Here is a 19,883-nt window from a genome sequence, read left to right as displayed (position 1 = left end):
GGTTGCTGGTTTTAACCCCTAATCAATAAATTATCATTTGACCAAGTAATTTAACACAACATCCTAATTGCAATGCAACAATATTATTCTAGTAACAAACAATCCACAATGAGTATGAAAATGAAAGAAAATTACAGTGGCTTAATGTGGATTTTGGATCAATGAGTTTTAACTGGATCTACCCAGAAAATCGTAATAGAAAGAGAAACCAAGTGACAATCAAAATGTCTAGTTCCTTATTGCTCCAGCTGGTTAAGAATAGTGGCACAGCAAGTGCCAATTCCCAAAAAGCAGGATGGCCCATGCTGATATAATTTATATTTTATATAATATAAATATATAGTATATATTTTAATTTCTTGAAAATTTTCACTAAACCTGATCAGTCAAAATATTTAGATTATCAGTTAATGCCTAAAAAATCCAAAGAATTTTATCAGTCTATCAACAACACTTAGCAAGAAAGATATCACATCGCAAAATCATGATGAAAATGATGTCCTCTGAAGATAGATGACCTAATATGAAGCAAACTAGACGCATCACTTCAAACTGCGAAGGACGAGTTCCATTAGCCAAAATGTCAGGCAGCAGAGTTGTTGATATGAAATCTACACACACAGCTTTGTGGGATATGAACAAGATTCCACGTAAACAATGCCTTGAATATCAAATGTTACCACAGTGTCAGGCATCCTTTTACAGGGCATTAGAAACAGATGGAAAACAGACCACCTGGAACTGCCATCACAGCCTCCAATACATCAAACAGGGAAAGTGTATAAAGTCTATTTATATATATATTAAAAAAAAACGATTAAAAGGTCAAGCCTTCCCAAGAAGTACCTTCAGTGTTTTTAAAGTGTCCAAGACAACTGCAGCACGCACAGGTCAGTGTTCATTAAAGATCTGAATGCAAAAAGCTGATTGTGTATATATCACTGTCACAAGCTCCAGCGCAAGAGGACACAGAGCTGCAAATCAAATGAACCACACCATTTATCTCCAGCAATACCCAAGAGACCATATAAAGGCAAAGACACTGGCAGGATCATTAAAACTCGATTTCCATAGAGGGAAAGAAGCACTTAAAGCCAGACTGCAGAAAGACCTCAGATATACTCGTGAGCATGCCGTGTTCAAACCTGCTCTGCTCGACTCCAACATCAAGAGCATTTTCACTGTGAAATGTCTGCATTAGGGTTGGGCGATGTCTACTAGGGGTGTCGAAATTAATCGCAATGCGGACATGAACGATTCTGCATCGATGCAGTAATAGACCATAATCGATTATAGCCCACTGACATCATTCTCATTCACACTTGTCACGCGAGTATTAAAAATGCACTCGCTATTTTTAAATCGGAGTTCTGGTCACATCTGTGACCCTGGAGCACAAAACCAGTCTTAAGTCGCTGGGGTATATTTGTAGAAATAGCCAAAAAAAACATTGTATGCGTCAAAATTATAGATTTTTCTTTTATGCCAAAAATCATTAGGATATTAAGTAAAGATCATGTTCCATGAAGATATTTTGTAAATTTCCTACTGTAAATATATGAAAACTTAATTTTTGATTAGTAATATGCAATGCTAAGTATTTCGATTTTTTTGCACCCTCAGATTCCAGATTTTCAAATAGTTGTATCTCGGCCAAATATTGTCCGATCCTAATAAGGCATACATCAATGGAAAGCTCATTTATTCAGTTCAATTTCAAAAAATAGACACTTAAGGTTTATGGTCAATCTTAGTAAGGGAAAAACTTGCTCAGAATAATCTATTCTGCGCTTGGCTTTTTCCCACATATGGCACGTGGTGTGTGCACTAGACAGTCGCGACGGGCTTCACTGCACAGAATATGCGGCTGTGAGACACTTGCGTATTGCCTGACAGTGTGTTTCCACCTGACTTTAACTTTGAGTCTTTTACTTTAGATGTGCTTTCATTTCTGCCTTTTGGAATGGAGTACGTATTACATAGAGCCCGACCGATATATCGGCCGGCAGATATTATCGGCCGATATGAGCTAATTGCATTTAAATCGGCATCGGCGTTTATAACGGCCGATGAAACATAAAAAAACAGAGTCTCATGCTTCACTCATGTTATGAGTGTTGCATAGTTTGCCCACCAGAGGGAGCTCTGCAGCTCCCCAGTTGACAACAGCGCCAGAAATCCACAACAGAAGAAAGCTATCAGCCGAGCCACGGAGATGTACTCTTTTGACGGTGAGTCTGTCGTTAGTCATGTGAAATGATTGTAGATTTAGTTCATACACTGTATATAAAAACAGTGTGGTAGTTCTAGCTAACGGTCCTATCATTATCACTTCTAAATATTCTGTAACATCACTTACAGCCGCTAATGCATTGCTATATTAGATTAGCCACAAAGCTAATACCATGTTTATCAGTGGAAGAGCGCGAACGTTAATAAGAGGTCAAACTATAACGTCAGCGTTTAACTTATTCTAAATATATCTGCAGTGTTTCCCACATAATGACCGCGTAACTGTGGCAGGGGGGCGCGTGTAGTCAATGACTAGAAGTTATGTACAGCGTGCCTCGAAAAAACAACAACTGTTACGTTATTCTAATGCTAACATAGCTTCCTTTTTAGCAGGCCCCTTAAATGCTTGCTATTAACTTGTTTGAAGGTGGTTCTTCTCAAAATTGACAGCGGTGTGTTCATGACACTAATGTTAACCATTCAACTTCGAATTGATTCCGTAATCTTCCGGTAACAGTAGGCTAACTTTACGTTCGCCAGCGCATGACGATGTTTTGATTCAGACTGCACAAAGAGAAGAGGAGAAGATATACGGGTCCGTTGTGAATGTGTCTGTGAGAGCAAATATAGTGTAGTTACAGTAACTACAGTAGGTGCGTCAGAAATGATTAAACCAGAGGGGACATGTAAATAAATGTGAGCTGAACAAGCGCTTTTTTTTCTTCGTTTTTTACAGATTGTTTCAAAGCAGCTTTACAGACATAACAGGAAAATGTTGTAATAATACAGTTAAATATAAGTAGGTAATAGGTAATACCTATTGCTTGACAAATAAAATATATATATATATATATATATATATATATATATATATATATATATATATATATATATATATATATATATATATATATATATATATTTCTCTATATTTCTCATTTTTGCCTATGTAGGAGATCCCTGTTTATTATTATTATAATTCTAATGATGACATGAGTAATGATACATGATGATATTATTAATACACATGCTTATTCTTTCTCTGTCTCTCTTTCTGCCCTACAGATGGCTGAAAAAGGTGAACGCTGTAGCAGCAAAGTGTGGGACTACTTCTGCAAAGATTCCTCTAATGCAGTGTTCTTTTGATCATTAAAAAATGTATACTTTTGATGTGCAATTGTTTAGTCATTGAGAATGTAATCTAAGGCTTTTTTTAACATAATCCCTTCTGGAAAATGGTTTATACAGCCCACATACATAGAACATGCAGATATTTTACTATTGAATGTTGTGTAAGTGTAGTTTATAGGAAATGGGTCTAATATCCAGTTTATTTTCAAAATCAAAATATCGGCTTATAAATCGGCTCTTTTCGAGTTAATATCGGCATCGGCATCGGCCCCCAAAAATCCATATCGGTCGGGCTCTAGTATTACATGCACAAACTGACAGACTTTCACCTGCGCTTTGTGTTTGATGTTGTGGACTTAGGGGGTGTGCCTGAAGCGTGAATCCTTATAAGGGGAAAAAACCCGATGCGAACGGCGCGGCGCGATAAAATACTATAGAACCACTGATCTATAATAGAGATTCATTATATTTAGATCAGTCAATAAAACGCAGTATAATTAGTGATGCTGTCTACACTGGATGCGGCACAGCGTGACACCACAAATCCCTCACAGCAAATGCTGCCGCGTTCTATTTTGACGCGCTGACACAATTTTTTTTTGTTGCTTTGTCGCGTCCAGTGTAGACAGTCTTTAGCTGATGCGGCCCAACCCTAGTCTGCATAGCACATAAATAGTCAGACCTCTTCAGCTTTTGTTTAATGACTGTAGTGTTCCTTCTATACATAAAACTAGTCATTTAAGACCCATTACATAAACTGAAATATTAAGATTAAGGTACAATAATTTAAAAGCTACAAGAAAAATAACTTGAAAAACACTGGTTAAAAATCTGAAATCAATAAACAAACAAACAAAAGAAACTGTAACTGTAACATAATGTTTAATGCAAGTTAATACAATGATAAAATCATAACAATTAAGGGAGTGAATTTATTGGGATAAAATATTTAAATTGTGTTTAATCTTAAAAAGACGACCATAACATTGTCATGTCAAAAAAGACAAAAATAACAATCTCCAAAACATAAACCAGACAGATTTTCTGAAGATCAGTAATGTCATGAAACATAAATGGATTTTAACTAAAAAACAACTACTAGTGTTTACACTAGCATTTTCATCTGCGAGAGAGCAAATAACAATGGAGGAACAAGCCTGGTCCTAAACCCAATCCGTTCAGGACAGACAAGAAGATTATTTCCATCCCTAAAATCATATTGGTCTTGCCAATCACAGCACATGACACTCCTAAACAAGCGTTGACTTGCTCTAATACAGATACAAATAAGGACTGAATATAAAGGAAAATCTCGTGATGCGGAACATTTAACCTTTGAATACGAGAAACCTCCCAAAGTTAATACAAACCTAATCCCAAAATATGAGACCGGTTTTACCTGACAGCAAACCCAACCTGCATAGATAAACTTATCCAGTACATATGAAAGCTAGAACACTGGAAAAGCAGAAGTTGGGGCTGTGACAGGACAGACACATAAAACCGCCTGAGTTGTCAATTTAAACCAGCTGTCCAAGGAAACTCACTACACGGGGGACTTCTTCAAATAGCAGAGGGTAGTTGTTAGTCACCGTTCACCGAGTCAGCCTTTTCTTTCAAGCAGTTGGGCCTGAACAGCATCTGTGACTTGCACATTCCTACAACGGCCTTAAGATAAAAGTCTTCAGGCCTCTTTCCAATCAGCAGAGAGAGCATGAAATCACCACACTAATTACTAATTAGTCGATTGATGTGCTTAAAAGCACACTTTTATTTTATTTTTTAAAGATGCCTGATATATGAATATCTCTAAAAAGAATAATCAGCATCATTAATCACCTGATTATTTTGGGTAAACAGTTAAAACAGACAATATCAATGCCTACTTTTTCTAATACAGTATTTTTTTGGCCATTATACATTATAATAATTTGCCAGATTTGAGGTAACCCGAAGTTAATGTTTTGCTCATGAGTACAGCTTATAGGGTTTGAACCTACAAACTGTCAGTTAACAGCCCAGACTAGAATAGACTATTCAACACCATTTTAGCATGAACGCATTATGTATTTCTCATCCAGACATTATAAATCAAACCAGGACGCCTGGTATGATATATATTGCATGCACCATATTACATGCACTGTCAGCTGTCAGATAACCAAGTTAAGGAATCCCATCTAAAGCATGTGGTCGTCCCAGGACCCTGACAGAGATAACACATATCTGGCTGATGATCTGGGCACGAGTTCAAGCTTGTCCTGGCATCGTCTCCATCCAACCTGTGGCTAAACGGTTCATCCTAAAAGGATCATTTTAGCCTAATGCAACAGAGAGAGTTGTTTACAGCATTTTAAAATTCAAAATTGAAGTTTTGTAACTAAATAATGAATCAACTACCTGAAGAGACTACAAATTCCTTCCATTACTGCAGCAGCCAAGCCCTGAAGAATATATGCAAAAAATCTTGAAAAGCTCTTCTATATATCCTTTGCCACAGACAGAAGCAAATTTCGTTCATTAATTTTCAACTAACCCTTCAAGAAAGTCGATAGCACATGTACTTATAAATCAAAATGGTTTGTGACACCGTTAAATCAAATTCTTATACCATATTCTCCCTTTCTCAGGTCATTTCAATCCATGTCCCATGTTCAATGGGCTGGTATGATGGCTCAGAATTTAACAGCATGTTGCTACTTGACTTTTCCAGGGCTGTACACACACACACCTATGATTTAGTGCTGCTAAATGTGGCTTAAAGACATTTGTTGCATGAACTTCAGTGAAACATCCTTATTTATGAGTACTTCACAACCCAAACATCTACTGAACTTAGGTTTGGTACCATAATAAGATGATTTAATAAATAAATACAATGACTTATTATGCATGGATTTGATATGGGTTTAACATAAAATGCACTGGTTTACAATGGGTTAAACATGAAATGCACTGGTATGATATGGGTTAAACATAAAATGCATTGGTTTAAGATGGCTTGAACGTGAAATGCATTGATTTGATACGGGTTACACAAAAAAAGCATTGATTTATTAGGGTTTAAACATTAAATGCATTGAATTAAAATGGTCTGTGCATGGAATAAACTGATTTAATACGGTTTAAACATGAAATGCACTGATTTTCGGAAACATGTTTTTAAAGCATTATACTCACTCCATTCCAAAAACTCAGCAATGTTCTTCTCTCTTCTGAGTGGGGAGTTGATGCAGCCATCATAAAGGCAGATGAGAACATCCAGAAGAGTTTCCACACTAAAACACTGTCCATTGGACTGGACAGGACCATCCAGAATCAGTTTTTCCAGCTTTTTCAAACGCACTTCTCCAGACATGGTTCAATAGGAGTGTCAGTCCAAAATATGTAGTGTGATGTTATTAAAATAGATGCAAATACGCGAGAACTCTTTGGAGGGGATCTGTAAATAGCTATAAATATAAACCACCCATCATCACAGGAAAATGCAGTCACAAAACTGCAGTAAACTCAAAACGAATTTTAATTTCATACCATAATAAAACTTCTCACTACATCTTTTTTAATGTACTATGTACTCAGTGAACAACAAACCACCAAATGAGGGGGAAAATGACAGTTTAAGCCATTTATCCAAAAAGACCTCGCACTTTTGTTCAAAACTGTAAATTTGTAAATATTAATTTAACTTACATACATTTAAGTGCCTTCTCTGTAGCTACTCAAGCTAACGAGCTAACAACATTCTCGCGACACAATGTATCTTAACTGTTTTCCTCTTATATAAATACAAAAAAATTAAAAATCGAGTATTAATATTACCAAGTACTAGTGTCAAACCATGTCAAGTATATAGACTTAAACACATTCCCAGTTTGTTCAACTTTAACGGGTTAAAATAACTGATGCTAATGATCAGGCTAATAAAGACGTTCGGCTAGCAAGCTAACAGATTTTTATCTCATCCTGAGAGAAAATTGTCCTCAAAACAAACAGAAATAACGTGACACGCCCCCCAAATGTGACATTTAGACATTACGTGTGTGGAAAAGATGGATAAAATATGTTTACGTCCGCGAATTTGAGTTTAGCGAAGTTCCCCAAAGGCACCGATTGAGCGTCGCTTAGTTTTCCATAGTCCTTTTCCCGTTAATAATTCCTCAAAAATAAGTCCTGCCCACGGGATGAAGTCCGTCAGAGGAAGATGATGATGATGGGGTGAAGATGAGGAAGAGGAGGAGGAGGATGGTGTGGATGCGGGGTGACGGGGTGATTCTCTCTCATCTGCCCGCCGCCGCTCAGTGTGATTCAGGAATGATGAGGAGAAACATGGCGACTATACACACTCACTCACTCTCACTCACTCACTCTCTCACTCACTCTCTCTCTCACTCTCTCTCTCTCTCTCTCTCTCTCTCTCTCTCTCTCTCTCTCTCTCTCTCTCTCTCTCTCTCTCTCTCATACACACACGCGCGCGCGCACACACGCGTCCTTTCACATCAGACACATACACATCAAAATAAACACACAAAGGCTACACATATATACATGCATTTACATAAACATATTGTACACATATATAGACATTCACGTGCCTATAAAACATACATAAATACAGATATATATATAGTCTCAGATATTTTTAAAGAAATAACATAAATTAAAACAAACATAACGTATACACAAACAAACACACATACACATATAAACCCATATAGACACACTTTCAAAATACACAAAAACAGACACAAATATAAACATAAATACACATGTATACAGACAAAAATACATACTGTAAATACACTCTGTAAAGTTGTTTTGCTTAAGCTGTGAAGTTATGAATGGGGGGGGGGGGTCACATGTGTTCACACTTTTTAATTTTTAAGATAATTTTTATTCTTTATTTTATTCTTCATGCTTTTATAGATGGTTTAATGTAGTTTAGTTGAATATATCTATATATCTATCTACCGTCTATGTGTCTATTCTAGAACAATATTCTCACTCAATTAATTTTACCCTGACTTTATTTGTTTATTTTATTTTTATTTATTCTTTACTTATATTTTTACAAATGGAAAACTTTGTAACATTCTTTTTTAAATTTTAAATTCCAATACATTTATGAAATGTAAAACACAGAAAAGTTGCTCTCACTGTAGAATATCTGTGAACTTCCGACTACGATAAGTATACAATGTAACAAAATTCAAAAGTTCACTTTAATTGCTAGGGTAAATGTTTAAGTAACACCCAAGTGGTACAAATCTCACTGTCCTTAATTAATTGCAATTTATTAAGCCACACTGAATTTAATTACCAATAAAGGAAATAAAGTTGAACTTCTGTAAACTGAGATAGCATAAATAAAGGTGGCCAATTAAAATGGATGCAATTAAATGTTATTATGATATAATAATAATAATAATAATAAATTTTGACCAATTCTACAAATGCCAGAGCTCCCCCTTAGGGCTGAAAAATCCTCTGAGTCTGTCCAGACAGTTTAAGAATACTTTCCTGCAAAGACATGGTAAAGCAGCGTCACCTGTTGGTCATTTCAGTGATTCATTTACTACTTGTCTGCAAGAAATTAATGAATGGAAATAAGAGTTATTTCAGAATAAATTAATGAACAGAATTTATGGCAAACTGTGATGCAGAATAAACTTTCTATTCTGTTTAGGCATTTTCAAGCAAAGAAAACCAAAGCAGACTGTGTTTGTCTGGCTGAATAGCTTAATTTCATTTCTATTAGTCTTGATAGTGGATCAAATAAAGCCCTCCATCATTGATGTGTGTAGCTGGGCTGGTTTCAATGAACAGCTTCTATAACGCTCATCATTAACACCTTTTGTGTTTATTGGGGCTCTTGATTAAAAGGCTAAAATACAGGGGAGTGTTATTGTTGGTTTAATCCTTCTGATCCCTTTTCATATGCAATTAGAAAATGAGAAATATCACTTTCAGTCTAGATCATCTAATTAATTGATGTGCTAGAATCTGCAGCATGGATCAAATCAAAGAAAGTCAATTGCAACACCCCACCCTCCAAAACAACCGTCTATAGCTAGAAATAATAGTTTGGCTTAATGAGTAATTGAAAGTCTCAGGCCTAAGATCTTTTGTTATGATGGTGTGTATTCAAAACATTACACTCGATACAGTTTTAACTGGACTGTCTCGAGAAATATCTTACAATGACAGAAAGTACCACTAAAAATATGCAATCTACTGAGACTAGTATTATTAAATTAAGTATAATTTAATAATATCTTATACTAACTACCACAGTACAAAAATAAGTATAATGGTCTACTAAATTAATAAATAAATAACAATACTGCTACTAATAATAATTTTAAAAAAGTACTTTATTTTCATGAAAAGGTTTCAGGGGTTTTTAAAATGTAAAATATTTTGAATGTACTAAAACATTGGAATTATTAAAAATTATTAAAAGATTTAATATAATAATATAATAAAGAATTTATTCAAATAAATCTGGGGCATTAAATACATTAATATTTATCTACATACATTTTAAACTGTTAGTATAAACTTTTTTCTTTCTATCTTTATTCATTTGTCAAATGTCAAACTGCCGCTGTCTTTAATCAAGGAAACTTTTGTAAGGAGCAGCTGAAGAATTTGACAGAGATACAACTGTGTAAATTCACACATTTGGCATTTTCAAGTCTTTACAACAAATTCTTATGACTTTTAATAAATTCTTGTCAGTAATAGGACAGCAGATATATTTACAAAATTGTATTCGTTGCATTATAAATAAATAAAAGCTATATTTTTCACAAAAACACATTCATATTTTAGATGAATAACTTTAAAATAATAAATGCAATCATAAATAATGTAAAAAAAAAAAAAAAACCTGCTAAACTGTTTTATTATTTAATTGTATTTTATTTTATTTTATTTATTTTAAATCTCAGACTACAAACATGGTTGCAGTTTTTCAAATATCGAGTTTGGTTTTCAGATTTTCATTTTTATTTTTTTATAAAATATAAAGGTTTCAAGTTCTGTATGAATTTTAGTTCTTAAATTTATGTTAGAGAAAATGTGGCTTATCCATAGTGCTATTGACTTCATTTAGAATAATAATAGACATGTTGATTTGTAAACATTGGTTTATACTTGTCTTGCCCATCCTGACAAACAGTGTCAGATAATAACAAGATTACCATGAAAACGTGGCTGTGTAGCAAGTAAATTTGCTTAGCTGTCTGACGTGACGTGATCCGTCATCAGCCGTTCCTGTGCCGTCATTGTCTGACATCCCAGGACAACCTGCCGCCCCAATACACAACACACAGACTGGGGTAACTTTAGTCCCATGTTGGCAGGACAGAAGAGGTCTGAGCAGTCCTGCAATAGTAACAGATAACCACCCCCTTGAGAAACTCCCTCCAATCCACATCCCTGAACACACTCCTGGATTTACTGCCTCTGTTTGTGGAATAATGACAGCAGGGGTGGCCATTTCTCAATACACTTTCCTCTCTCCGCTGCCCTGCCAAATACACTGCTGCTTTTACCAAAGATGGTTACAGTTGAAAGCAGAAAAAAAAACTTTTACTGTAAAAACTGTACATGCAACAAATAAGTAATCGAACCACTGATTACATTTAAAAAAAAAAAAATCATAATGCCCTATACTTATGAAGAAAAGTGTTCTTCACAAAAATACATTTAAGCAATACAGCAATTTATTCTGCACAAATAATAAATTAATGAAATAAAAAAAATCATAAATATAGCGGAAAAAATGTGTTGAAATAGATTCAACTGATAAATAAATGAATATACATGAATGGAGTTTTAACACAAAAAAAGTAAGTGTGTGTGTGTATATATATATATATATATATATATATATATATATATACATAATATTAATAAACATAAAAATAACAATTATATGTAATTATGCCCTAAACATACTGAATATAAAAAATGCTTTTCACAAAACAAACAAAAAAACGTTAATTTATGCTTTATAAAAAACTATAAATCATGTAAAAATGCTTTGGAATTAAAAGTCATTTTGAAAACTGAAAACTGATAAATAAATATATAAATACATAAATATAGTGTGTGTGTGTGTATATATATATATATATATAAAATGAACATACATTAGGATACATCTGAAAAACTAAAGTCATGAGCAACAATAGGTGGTCTAAATGGGACATGGCTTTGAAGGGTGTCTTTTTTAGGTGGTCTCCCCTTTGTTAGAGGTGTGAAGAGCTAGACGAGGTGGGGGGAGGGAGGGGGCCAACTGTATATAAACCCTGAGCGACTCAAGAGAGTCAGTCATTCAATCAGGAGAGCGACACTGGCATCACTACATCAAGCATGGCTCTGCTCATCCAGCTCTTCATTTGCACCACAGTGTTCTCATTCACTGAAGGATTCGACCATGAGGATATGAAGCAGGCCATGCTCCAAAAACTTGGACTTACTGATCTCCCAAGGATTCAGAAGAGAGATTTGGAAAATCTAGTCATCCCAGCTCACATCAAGAACAAATATCTGTCCATGCTGAAACTCCATCACAAGCGCAGGAGGAGATCTCTGCCAAGCCTGGCGGGAATTCTTAGAGGAATCCATGGGAATGCAGGTGGGTTATATTTACAAAATTAAACTGAACTGTAGAAAAGTTTGAAAATGTGTGCATTCTATATTTTAATATCAGTCGATGTATTTGGTAACAAACAAACAATGCAACAAATAACTGGACCATGCACTAATTACATTTATACATTTGTAAAAATAGTTAAAAATGTTTTTAAAATTAGTAGCATAATAAATACATGCTAAACAAAAGCATAGATATATAAAGTGCACTTGCAAAATGAAATGAACTTTTAAAAAACAGTTACAAATTTGTGCATAATATTTTATATTTTAATATTAGATAGTTTTATTGGTTTAAAGCAACTATCAATAACGAATGCAACAAATAACTGGACCATAAACTAAATAATTTATAGAATTGTTTTTTCTTAATTGCTGTTAATGTATACATATATTGTTGTTGCAACATTAATGTTAAAAATCTATTAATATGTCAAAATTAACATTAGCCAAAATTAATAATTGCTGTCAAAATTAATAATTGTCGCCAAATTCTACCATTAAAATTATTTTCAATTAACTGGTTACTTTATGTCTTAAAATGTTGTCTAAGTTACAATTTATATCATTACAGCATTTTTTTGACTACTAAGGATTTACTTACTAATCAAGAACATCAATTTTAAATTTTATGCCGAATATCAAAAAAGGATGCCAAAACATTAAGATGATACCATTTTTATAGTGCATCTGCCATAATCTAATGTGTTAATCTAACAGCTATAATCTAATGTGTTCTCTGTTTCTGTCAGATATAACAGGAGAAATCAAGTACTCCGACACAACCCGTCAGCGTCTTGTGTTTGACATGGAGTCCAGACTGCAAGAAAACACTGAGGTCACTATGGCCGAACTGAAACTTTTCCAAACAGCTGCACAGAATCCATCCAAACCTGAACGAAGGCACCACAGACCCATTAACAACGCCAGAGTGAGCATCTACTGGGTGGAAGTGCTGGCAAACGGCTCCAACAGAACATCACTCATTGACTCAAGGTACATTAGATGCCCAAATATAATAAAAACATAAATAAATGCACAAAAAATAACAGTATTTAATTTTATAATGCATGAATGGGAACTTATGTGTCCATATTCACTATTTAAATAGACTGGTTCCCATCCACGAGTCTGGCTGGAGGAGCTTTGATGTGACTCAGGCCATTCATTACTGGTCTAAAGCCCAAAAGAAAACACCTCTGCATCTGGAGGTGTGGACTGAAGGAGAGAGGCCTGGTAGCTATGCAGCTGAGATGGCCAAAAGAGTGCGCTTTGCCACACAGGACCCGAAAGAAAACACCCTGGATAAGGATATGGGTGCACCTGAGCTTGTGTTTTACACCTTAAACCTGGATGAATATGGGTGAGTATTGTTATTAAGCTGCAGCTTATTTAGTTTACGTGACTTGCATTGAACTAAAATCCTTCATATCCATGTCAACAGATCTCAGGGGAACTGTAACTCCAGCCCAAACAGCAGCAAGTGTTGCCGGGAGGAGCATTTCATCAATTTCCGGGAGCTGACCTGGACTCAGTACTGGATCATTGAGCCGGCCGGGTACCAGGCCTTCAGATGTGCTGGAGGATGCAAGCAGCCCAAACACAGTTACTATGGATACGGGCAGAGGACCTGTGCGGTGATGGAGAGTGCACCGCTGCCCATGATGTACCTGGTGAAAAAGGGAGATTACACTGAAATCGAGGTGGCAGAGTTCCCGAATATGATTGTTGAGAAGTGTGGCTGCTCCATGGACAAGATCCCTCCAGTCTGAGACTTTCTCATGTTTGCTCTCAGATGAGAGGTGATGATGATGATGATGATGTTGTAATTCAAATGAAATGACTCAGGGTTACTAAACTGAGATTCACATTGCGAATCCCCACTGAGCACTTGAAAATAAAAATATTTATGAATTATTAGTTTATGTATTAGTAATGTAAGCATTAAACATTCGCTGTTGAGTGATGCGTGTTCTGAAAAATAAAACAATTTCATATTTATGAGTTACATTTTTCATCATTTTTTCTATTAACATCATTAATAACAAATATTATTTATTTATAATAAAAAATTATTCATTATTTAATATTCTTAAAATAGAAAAATATTCGAAAGGAACAAACATAGCTTAGCCTATATCTTATGTCTTTAATAAAATACACCCCAAAGTCGCAAGCGTTGTCAAAAAGCATAATCTATAATCATTGACAACAAAGCTTCGCAGTGAGTGATAATCAGTTGCTGAATAAATATTTAATTGTGTTGCATATTAGAATTAATAAGCGGGTGACAGAGACCTCTACTGGTAAAATGAACGTACTGCATTGACTTCACCCACTCATTTGACCAACAAATATCTAAGTGACACTTTTTCCAGTCACTTTTTCTTGAGAAAAAAAATGCCACAACTTCACTTGCCATTAGATTTTTTTTTTTTAAAATGTAGACAATATTTCATATTATCCCTAAACCCTCCACAGACCAAAACTTGACCCTTCACTATAGAATTTATATATACTTTATTTGATTCCACATTACAAGTCAAATTTAATTAGGAATCCAATTTTTTGAATGATCCAACAGTTTAAAGCAAATCCGCACATTGTTATAGATAATACAGTTCTATGGGTACAGGAAACATCGCCTTCTCCAAATAAACATGCTTCCTATAATTGCTGAGATTGAACAGTACTTTGCCAACTGATTAGCCCTTATTTTAGATAGCCCCCCCCCAATGCAAAGTCCACAGATCACCAGCCTGTGTACATGACCTAGACTACCAAACACCAGCACAATAAGCTGGCATCTGTACCCAACATTCTCAATGGTAGACATCAATGACTGATATTTTAAAGTCTTAGAGCAGTAAGAGTCCTCCATAAACAAGTTAAATGCACATGACACCTCAAATAGTGTAACTGTTTTGCCATTCTGAGATATGTTAACAATATCTGGTGTATTAGCAATTCCTAAAAAAGTGTTTGCACAAAAAAAGTTAAACCAGACTGTACAGTAGTGTTGAATTTTATAAAAACGATGTCTCTTATTGCTTGCACTTTTAGAGTGATGGATAAAGGTGATGCGTCAATGAGATCCAGTCTGGTCATAAACTGATGTGCCATGTCAGTCACTTGCAGACTCCATTCTCCAGCAATGTTAAACTTGTGATCCAGGTAGTTGTAGGTCTCATGTCTAGTATACACTCTGAGTGGCTGGTCTAAGATGGTAAAAGAGGGGGGTTGGTCGGCCCTCGATCGATACTAACGTTTGCCACCGCTCCTCCTCTCATAGAAAACTGCACATTTACTGTGCTTTACTTGTAGGCCAGACCATGTCAGGAATCTGTCAGTGCATGACAACATGTTTTTAATCACGCCTTCATCTCGGGATGCGACGGCCACATCATCAGCATAACCCTGCACACCCTCCTCACCCCTTCACGATCCCCACATGGGACCTATCCACGGTTCTTAGGGGCCTCAAAGAGCCGCCCTTTGAACCGCTTCAGACTGGCAACTTACATTCTCTGCTAGTGGTACTAGTACGGGTTAAGCGAGTAGGAGACTTACAGGTGCTCTCCGTGAGTCCCTCTTGTCTTGAGTTCGGGCCTGGCGACTCCAAGGTCGTCCTGAAGCGAAGGCACGGGTATGTCCCGAAGGCTCTCTCCACTCCATACAGAGACCAGATTGTTGTTCTCTCCGCGCTTCCTCCTTCTTATGATGATCAGGAGTTGAACTTACTCTGCCCTGTCAGGGCTTTAAGAGCCAACGTTGGCCGTTCCGCCTCTTTTCGACAGTCGGAACAGCTCTTTGTGTGCTTCAGAGGCTGCACCAAGGGTCATTCGGTCTCGAAGCCAATGCTATCCAGATGAATAGTGGATGCGATAGCTCTCACTTACTCATCCTCCGGGCTTCAATGTCCGATAGGAGTTAGAGCACACTCCACAAGGGGCATGGCCTCCTCATGGGCATGGTCTAGTGGCGTGTCTATCACAGAAATCTGTGCGGCAGCTGGCTGGGCCTTGCCATCCACATTTGTCAGGTTCTACAACCTGGATATTCCTGTGCTACAAACGCAGGTCCTGTCAGCATAAGCCCACCGTCATGGTCGGTTTTTGCTTGTTGTCCAGCCTGGGGTTAGCTTTGTCCCCTACACGTTCTCATGCCCCTTGGTGCCTGAACTGTAGGAGGTCAGCAAGATACATCCCCGACTGGTCTGGGATATTTTATGTATTCGTTACAAGCCCTTCTTAGTGCTCTGGGCGAATACCCGGTCATCCTTCCTTTCACTGCATGATTGAAAAAGGCTTCAGAAATCGGAGAAAATGGACTTTTCCCCGTAGCATCTCAGCCTAACGACTTACGACGCAGTACTCATTCCGTATCTAAGGGAACCGAGGTTACATTAGTAACCAAGTACGTTATTCAATATTTGTTTTTTATAACTGAAACCATTTTTGGCATGCTAATTGAATGATGCACTGCAGACATGAAGGACAGATAATATGGAAAACGGACATATAATGCAGAAAATTTTGTCAAAATCCTTATACTCACTCAGGGTCAGAGGTAACTGCTCCATCACTGAATAAAGGAGGAGCATACATAGACATGTCACTCTTCACAGACACACAGCTGGGTTCAGGAGATGCTGCTTTATGTATGTGAACATCCTCCTCTCTCTTCTCATACAGACTCATTTTACAGGAAGTGCTTTACAAATAGATAATATAAATACACAACTAAATTAATGTCTTGATTCATTTTTTATGCAATATTAAAATACATAGTAAAACAAACTATACTTTCCTGACAGACACATAAACACATTCACTAGTACTGTGTTCGATATGACGATGTATCAACATAGAGATTTGACGATACGTGTATCGATACAGCTGACCCTGTATCGATTTCTCTGCAGTGGACCACGCTTAATTTAAATACAAGCGATTAAAACGGAGTAGAAAAGTGCAAGGTTTCTAAAAAATAATAAATCGAGCAGAAACAGCCGGGGTTGTCTGATATAAAGAGACGTAATCCCCGAAACAGAGCTTCCCACTTCCCACATAAGTGTGTTACTTATCTTTGTCAACCTGGCAAACATGTGCACGCGTTCTCTCTCCACTGTGGATATAGTGCTTGCTTTCTGAAAACTCTGTTTGTTTGTTTTTTGCCAATAACAGCCTTTAAAACTTATATGTTTATCACTGTCTTTCAGTATACCATAGAAACATGTGGAATAATAATCTACAAATTCTGAAGCAGCAAATTTTGCAAAACAAAATTTTTGACCATGACTGTACTGTAATACAGCTATAAAGGCCCTTCGTAATGCAGAGGTCAAGTGTCTGTTCTGCCAATAGTTAGCAACAGCCGTGCAGTGTTTTTAATAAACAGCTGTTTTACTAAATTCTTCTAAGGTGAAATTCAGTGCAGTCCTATATCATATCGTGACTTTGCTGGTGATACACAGCCCTAACATTCACACTCTTGAGCCACAAAACTTTGGATGAACAACCACCATCAACTCAACACCCAGGTCAGTAGTTTCAGAAACGGCTCCTAGAACCAGAATCAGTATCTGAATCATTTATTAATTTATGACTGTGATCTTTTGAACTTCAACTCTTTAAAATTTTCACTTGTTCCTCAATACAGCCTTGATTCTGTGAACAGCTGAGATTCACAGCGAATAGAGCTGTTGAAACCCTCATGTGCTCATTTCATTGCTGAGAAATCACTCTTCACATTTACACCAATTACTGTAGGAATTATTTATAGCTTTATTTAGTTTTTGTTTCTGTATTTCTGTTTGACTGCAAAAGGTCAGACTGAATTTGATCAGTAAATACTTTGATGCATATGAAGCATATAAAAATACTCTTATATTACGGTAAGATAGAAATATAATATGTAAATTCGCACATAATTTATTGAAGAGAACAAATGAAGAAATGTGTTTAAACTTACCTCTGTCTCAAGAATGAAGAACATCAAACAAAATCTCCATTCTGTTCATGAATCCACTCAGTCTCTAGATAGCATTATAAAACTGATCTGTTGTCAAACTCATTCACATTATTCACAAATAGCTTTTATCTCCTGATGTGTTTCGTATGCTTCTTTCACAAAATGTCCTGTTTGACATTGAGTCTGTTGTATCACTTTCAACAAACATATCGACCTGGTTATATATTTACCAAATTGAGAGGGAAACAATGTAAGCTGTGTGTGAAACAGGTGAAGCAGTTTCGTCATTTCTGAATATGTCCACATTTACTCCAAATACAAACACAAAAGTGTGTTTACAGTAATGCTCTAACTTTAACTGTGCTGAGACAGATGACAACAACTTGTCTTGAAATAGTTGAACCGTTTACAGAAAATACCAACAAGCTCTGCAGCAAAGTGACATGAACGAAATCATAAGCTAATGCTAACATTCCTTACAAGCTGTGTTCCTCTCAAATCTGAAATGAAAAAGTTACAGTTGTTTGAGCAGTAGGTTTATATTTGTCAATGTATTTCAGAAGTTTGTTAATAAATGTGTCTCCCCTCAGATGGAGGATAAACAGCACAATTGTGATATTTATTGCTGTTATACAACAGTTCAATAAACTGAAGATAATATTGATCAACTTACAAGTTACTTAATGTATTTTTGCTTCATCCACGAAAAAAAAAATCCACATAAATCCAAAACATTTGCGTGTCTCCGATCATCCGTTTGGTTCGTGGATGAATCTACAATTTGAATGAACTAATCTATTGAATGAATGATTCAGTGAGTCTCTCATAATGCATTCACTTGTTGCCTCCTACTGGCGTAACAGTGTAATTACAGAAAGGGCTACTGGGAAAAGTCAAAGCTTGTTTTTTTTTTCCATTATATTATATTATATTATATTATATTATATTATATTATATTATATTATATTATATTATATTATATTATTGAAATACATTCCATCAGTTTATCAGAGACTGTTAGCCAACATTTTAATGCAATAAAGCCATCTGTCAGCTACTCACCCATGCTGCTGTTACATGTGCACATATGATAATATATGTACAATTTATACTTCAATAGACAAAGTCAAATGTTGCAACTGACCCCACAACAGGGGACAGCTGCAACAGTCCACAGGAGCAATACATAAAAAAAGGAATAAAAAAGAAAAGGAAACATAGTCATATATATTTATAAAATGAATAAAATTTTATTGTTTTGTATTTGAAATACACTTTCATGTATTAATTTTGCACACGCTTTTAACCAAAGCGACTTACGAATGATGAACATTACACTCAAGTTTATAATCTAAAATAAACCTCGGCGCTTTAATTAAAGCAATCGCAGCTTCAAAAACAAGCCCAAAACAAGCCCAATATTTTTTGATAATTTATAATCATCAATATTATTTATTATCAATTATTTATTTCCAATAGCTGAGCCTGCAACATATTAAACTGAAATTACCCCTTTATCTGAAAAGCAAAAACATAAGTTATTCTACAAAAATCAGCAAACTGCAACAAAGCAGGAACAAAACTCATCTCCAGTCACCTGTGAGCAGAGTAGGATCGGAGAGATGGAAAAGGCCAAATATAAAAAATAAAAAAACAAATATACTCTTAGTATTAGTAGGCTATAGGCCCTACTTGTATTTTATTTCAGTGATAACAAAACATTGATACAAAACATTGTCAAAAAAAAAAAAAGGAAAGAAATCATCCCACTCCTCTACATCTACTACTATCATTGCTTGGATTACAGCGTCACGCACATTCTTTTTGAATGTGATTTTTCTCCAATTCCTCATTGAAGAAAAATCACGTTAAAAAAAGGCGCC

The 19,883-nt window shown here is 35.8% G+C and overlaps 2 protein-coding genes and 1 long non-coding RNA gene across 3 annotated transcripts in view; 1 reads left to right on the top strand and 2 right to left on the bottom strand.

The window, feature by feature from the left end:
• Positions 1 to 7,708, bottom strand: part of LOC109107447 (serine/threonine-protein kinase MRCK alpha-like) — a 69,942-nt gene extending 62,234 nt beyond the window's left edge. The window contains exon 1 of the mRNA XM_042743049.1: positions 6,544 to 7,708. Coding sequence (XP_042598983.1) covers positions 6,544 to 6,721 — 178 coding nt within the window. The 5' untranslated portion in view covers positions 6,722 to 7,708. The remainder of the gene's footprint in view (positions 1 to 6,543) is intronic.
• Positions 7,709 to 11,707: 3,999 nt separating this feature from the next.
• LOC109107446 (left-right determination factor 2-like) lies at positions 11,708 to 14,012 on the top strand. The gene is made up of 4 exons (XM_042743038.1): positions 11,708 to 12,010; positions 12,780 to 13,023; positions 13,139 to 13,390; positions 13,472 to 14,012. The coding sequence occupies exons 1-4, from the start codon at positions 11,746 to 11,748 to the stop codon at positions 13,797 to 13,799; spliced, it is 1,089 nt and encodes a 362-aa protein (XP_042598972.1). The 5' UTR covers positions 11,708 to 11,745; the 3' UTR covers positions 13,800 to 14,012.
• On the bottom strand, positions 13,560 to 18,196 carry LOC122140216. The gene is made up of 3 exons (XR_006156910.1): positions 18,001 to 18,196; positions 16,585 to 16,740; positions 13,560 to 13,697 (listed from the first exon to the last, which is right to left on the bottom strand). It is a non-coding gene; the product is annotated as an uncharacterized LOC122140216 (long non-coding RNA).
• Between the last annotated feature and the right edge of the window lie 1,687 nt (positions 18,197 to 19,883).

Source organism: Cyprinus carpio, chromosome B17, assembly GCF_018340385.1.
Source record: "Cyprinus carpio isolate SPL01 chromosome B17, ASM1834038v1, whole genome shotgun sequence".
Taxonomy (NCBI): Eukaryota; Metazoa; Chordata; class Actinopteri; order Cypriniformes; family Cyprinidae; genus Cyprinus; species Cyprinus carpio.
The sequence above is the reverse complement of the archived record's forward strand: the minus strand, read 5'-3'. Positions and strand labels throughout refer to the sequence as shown.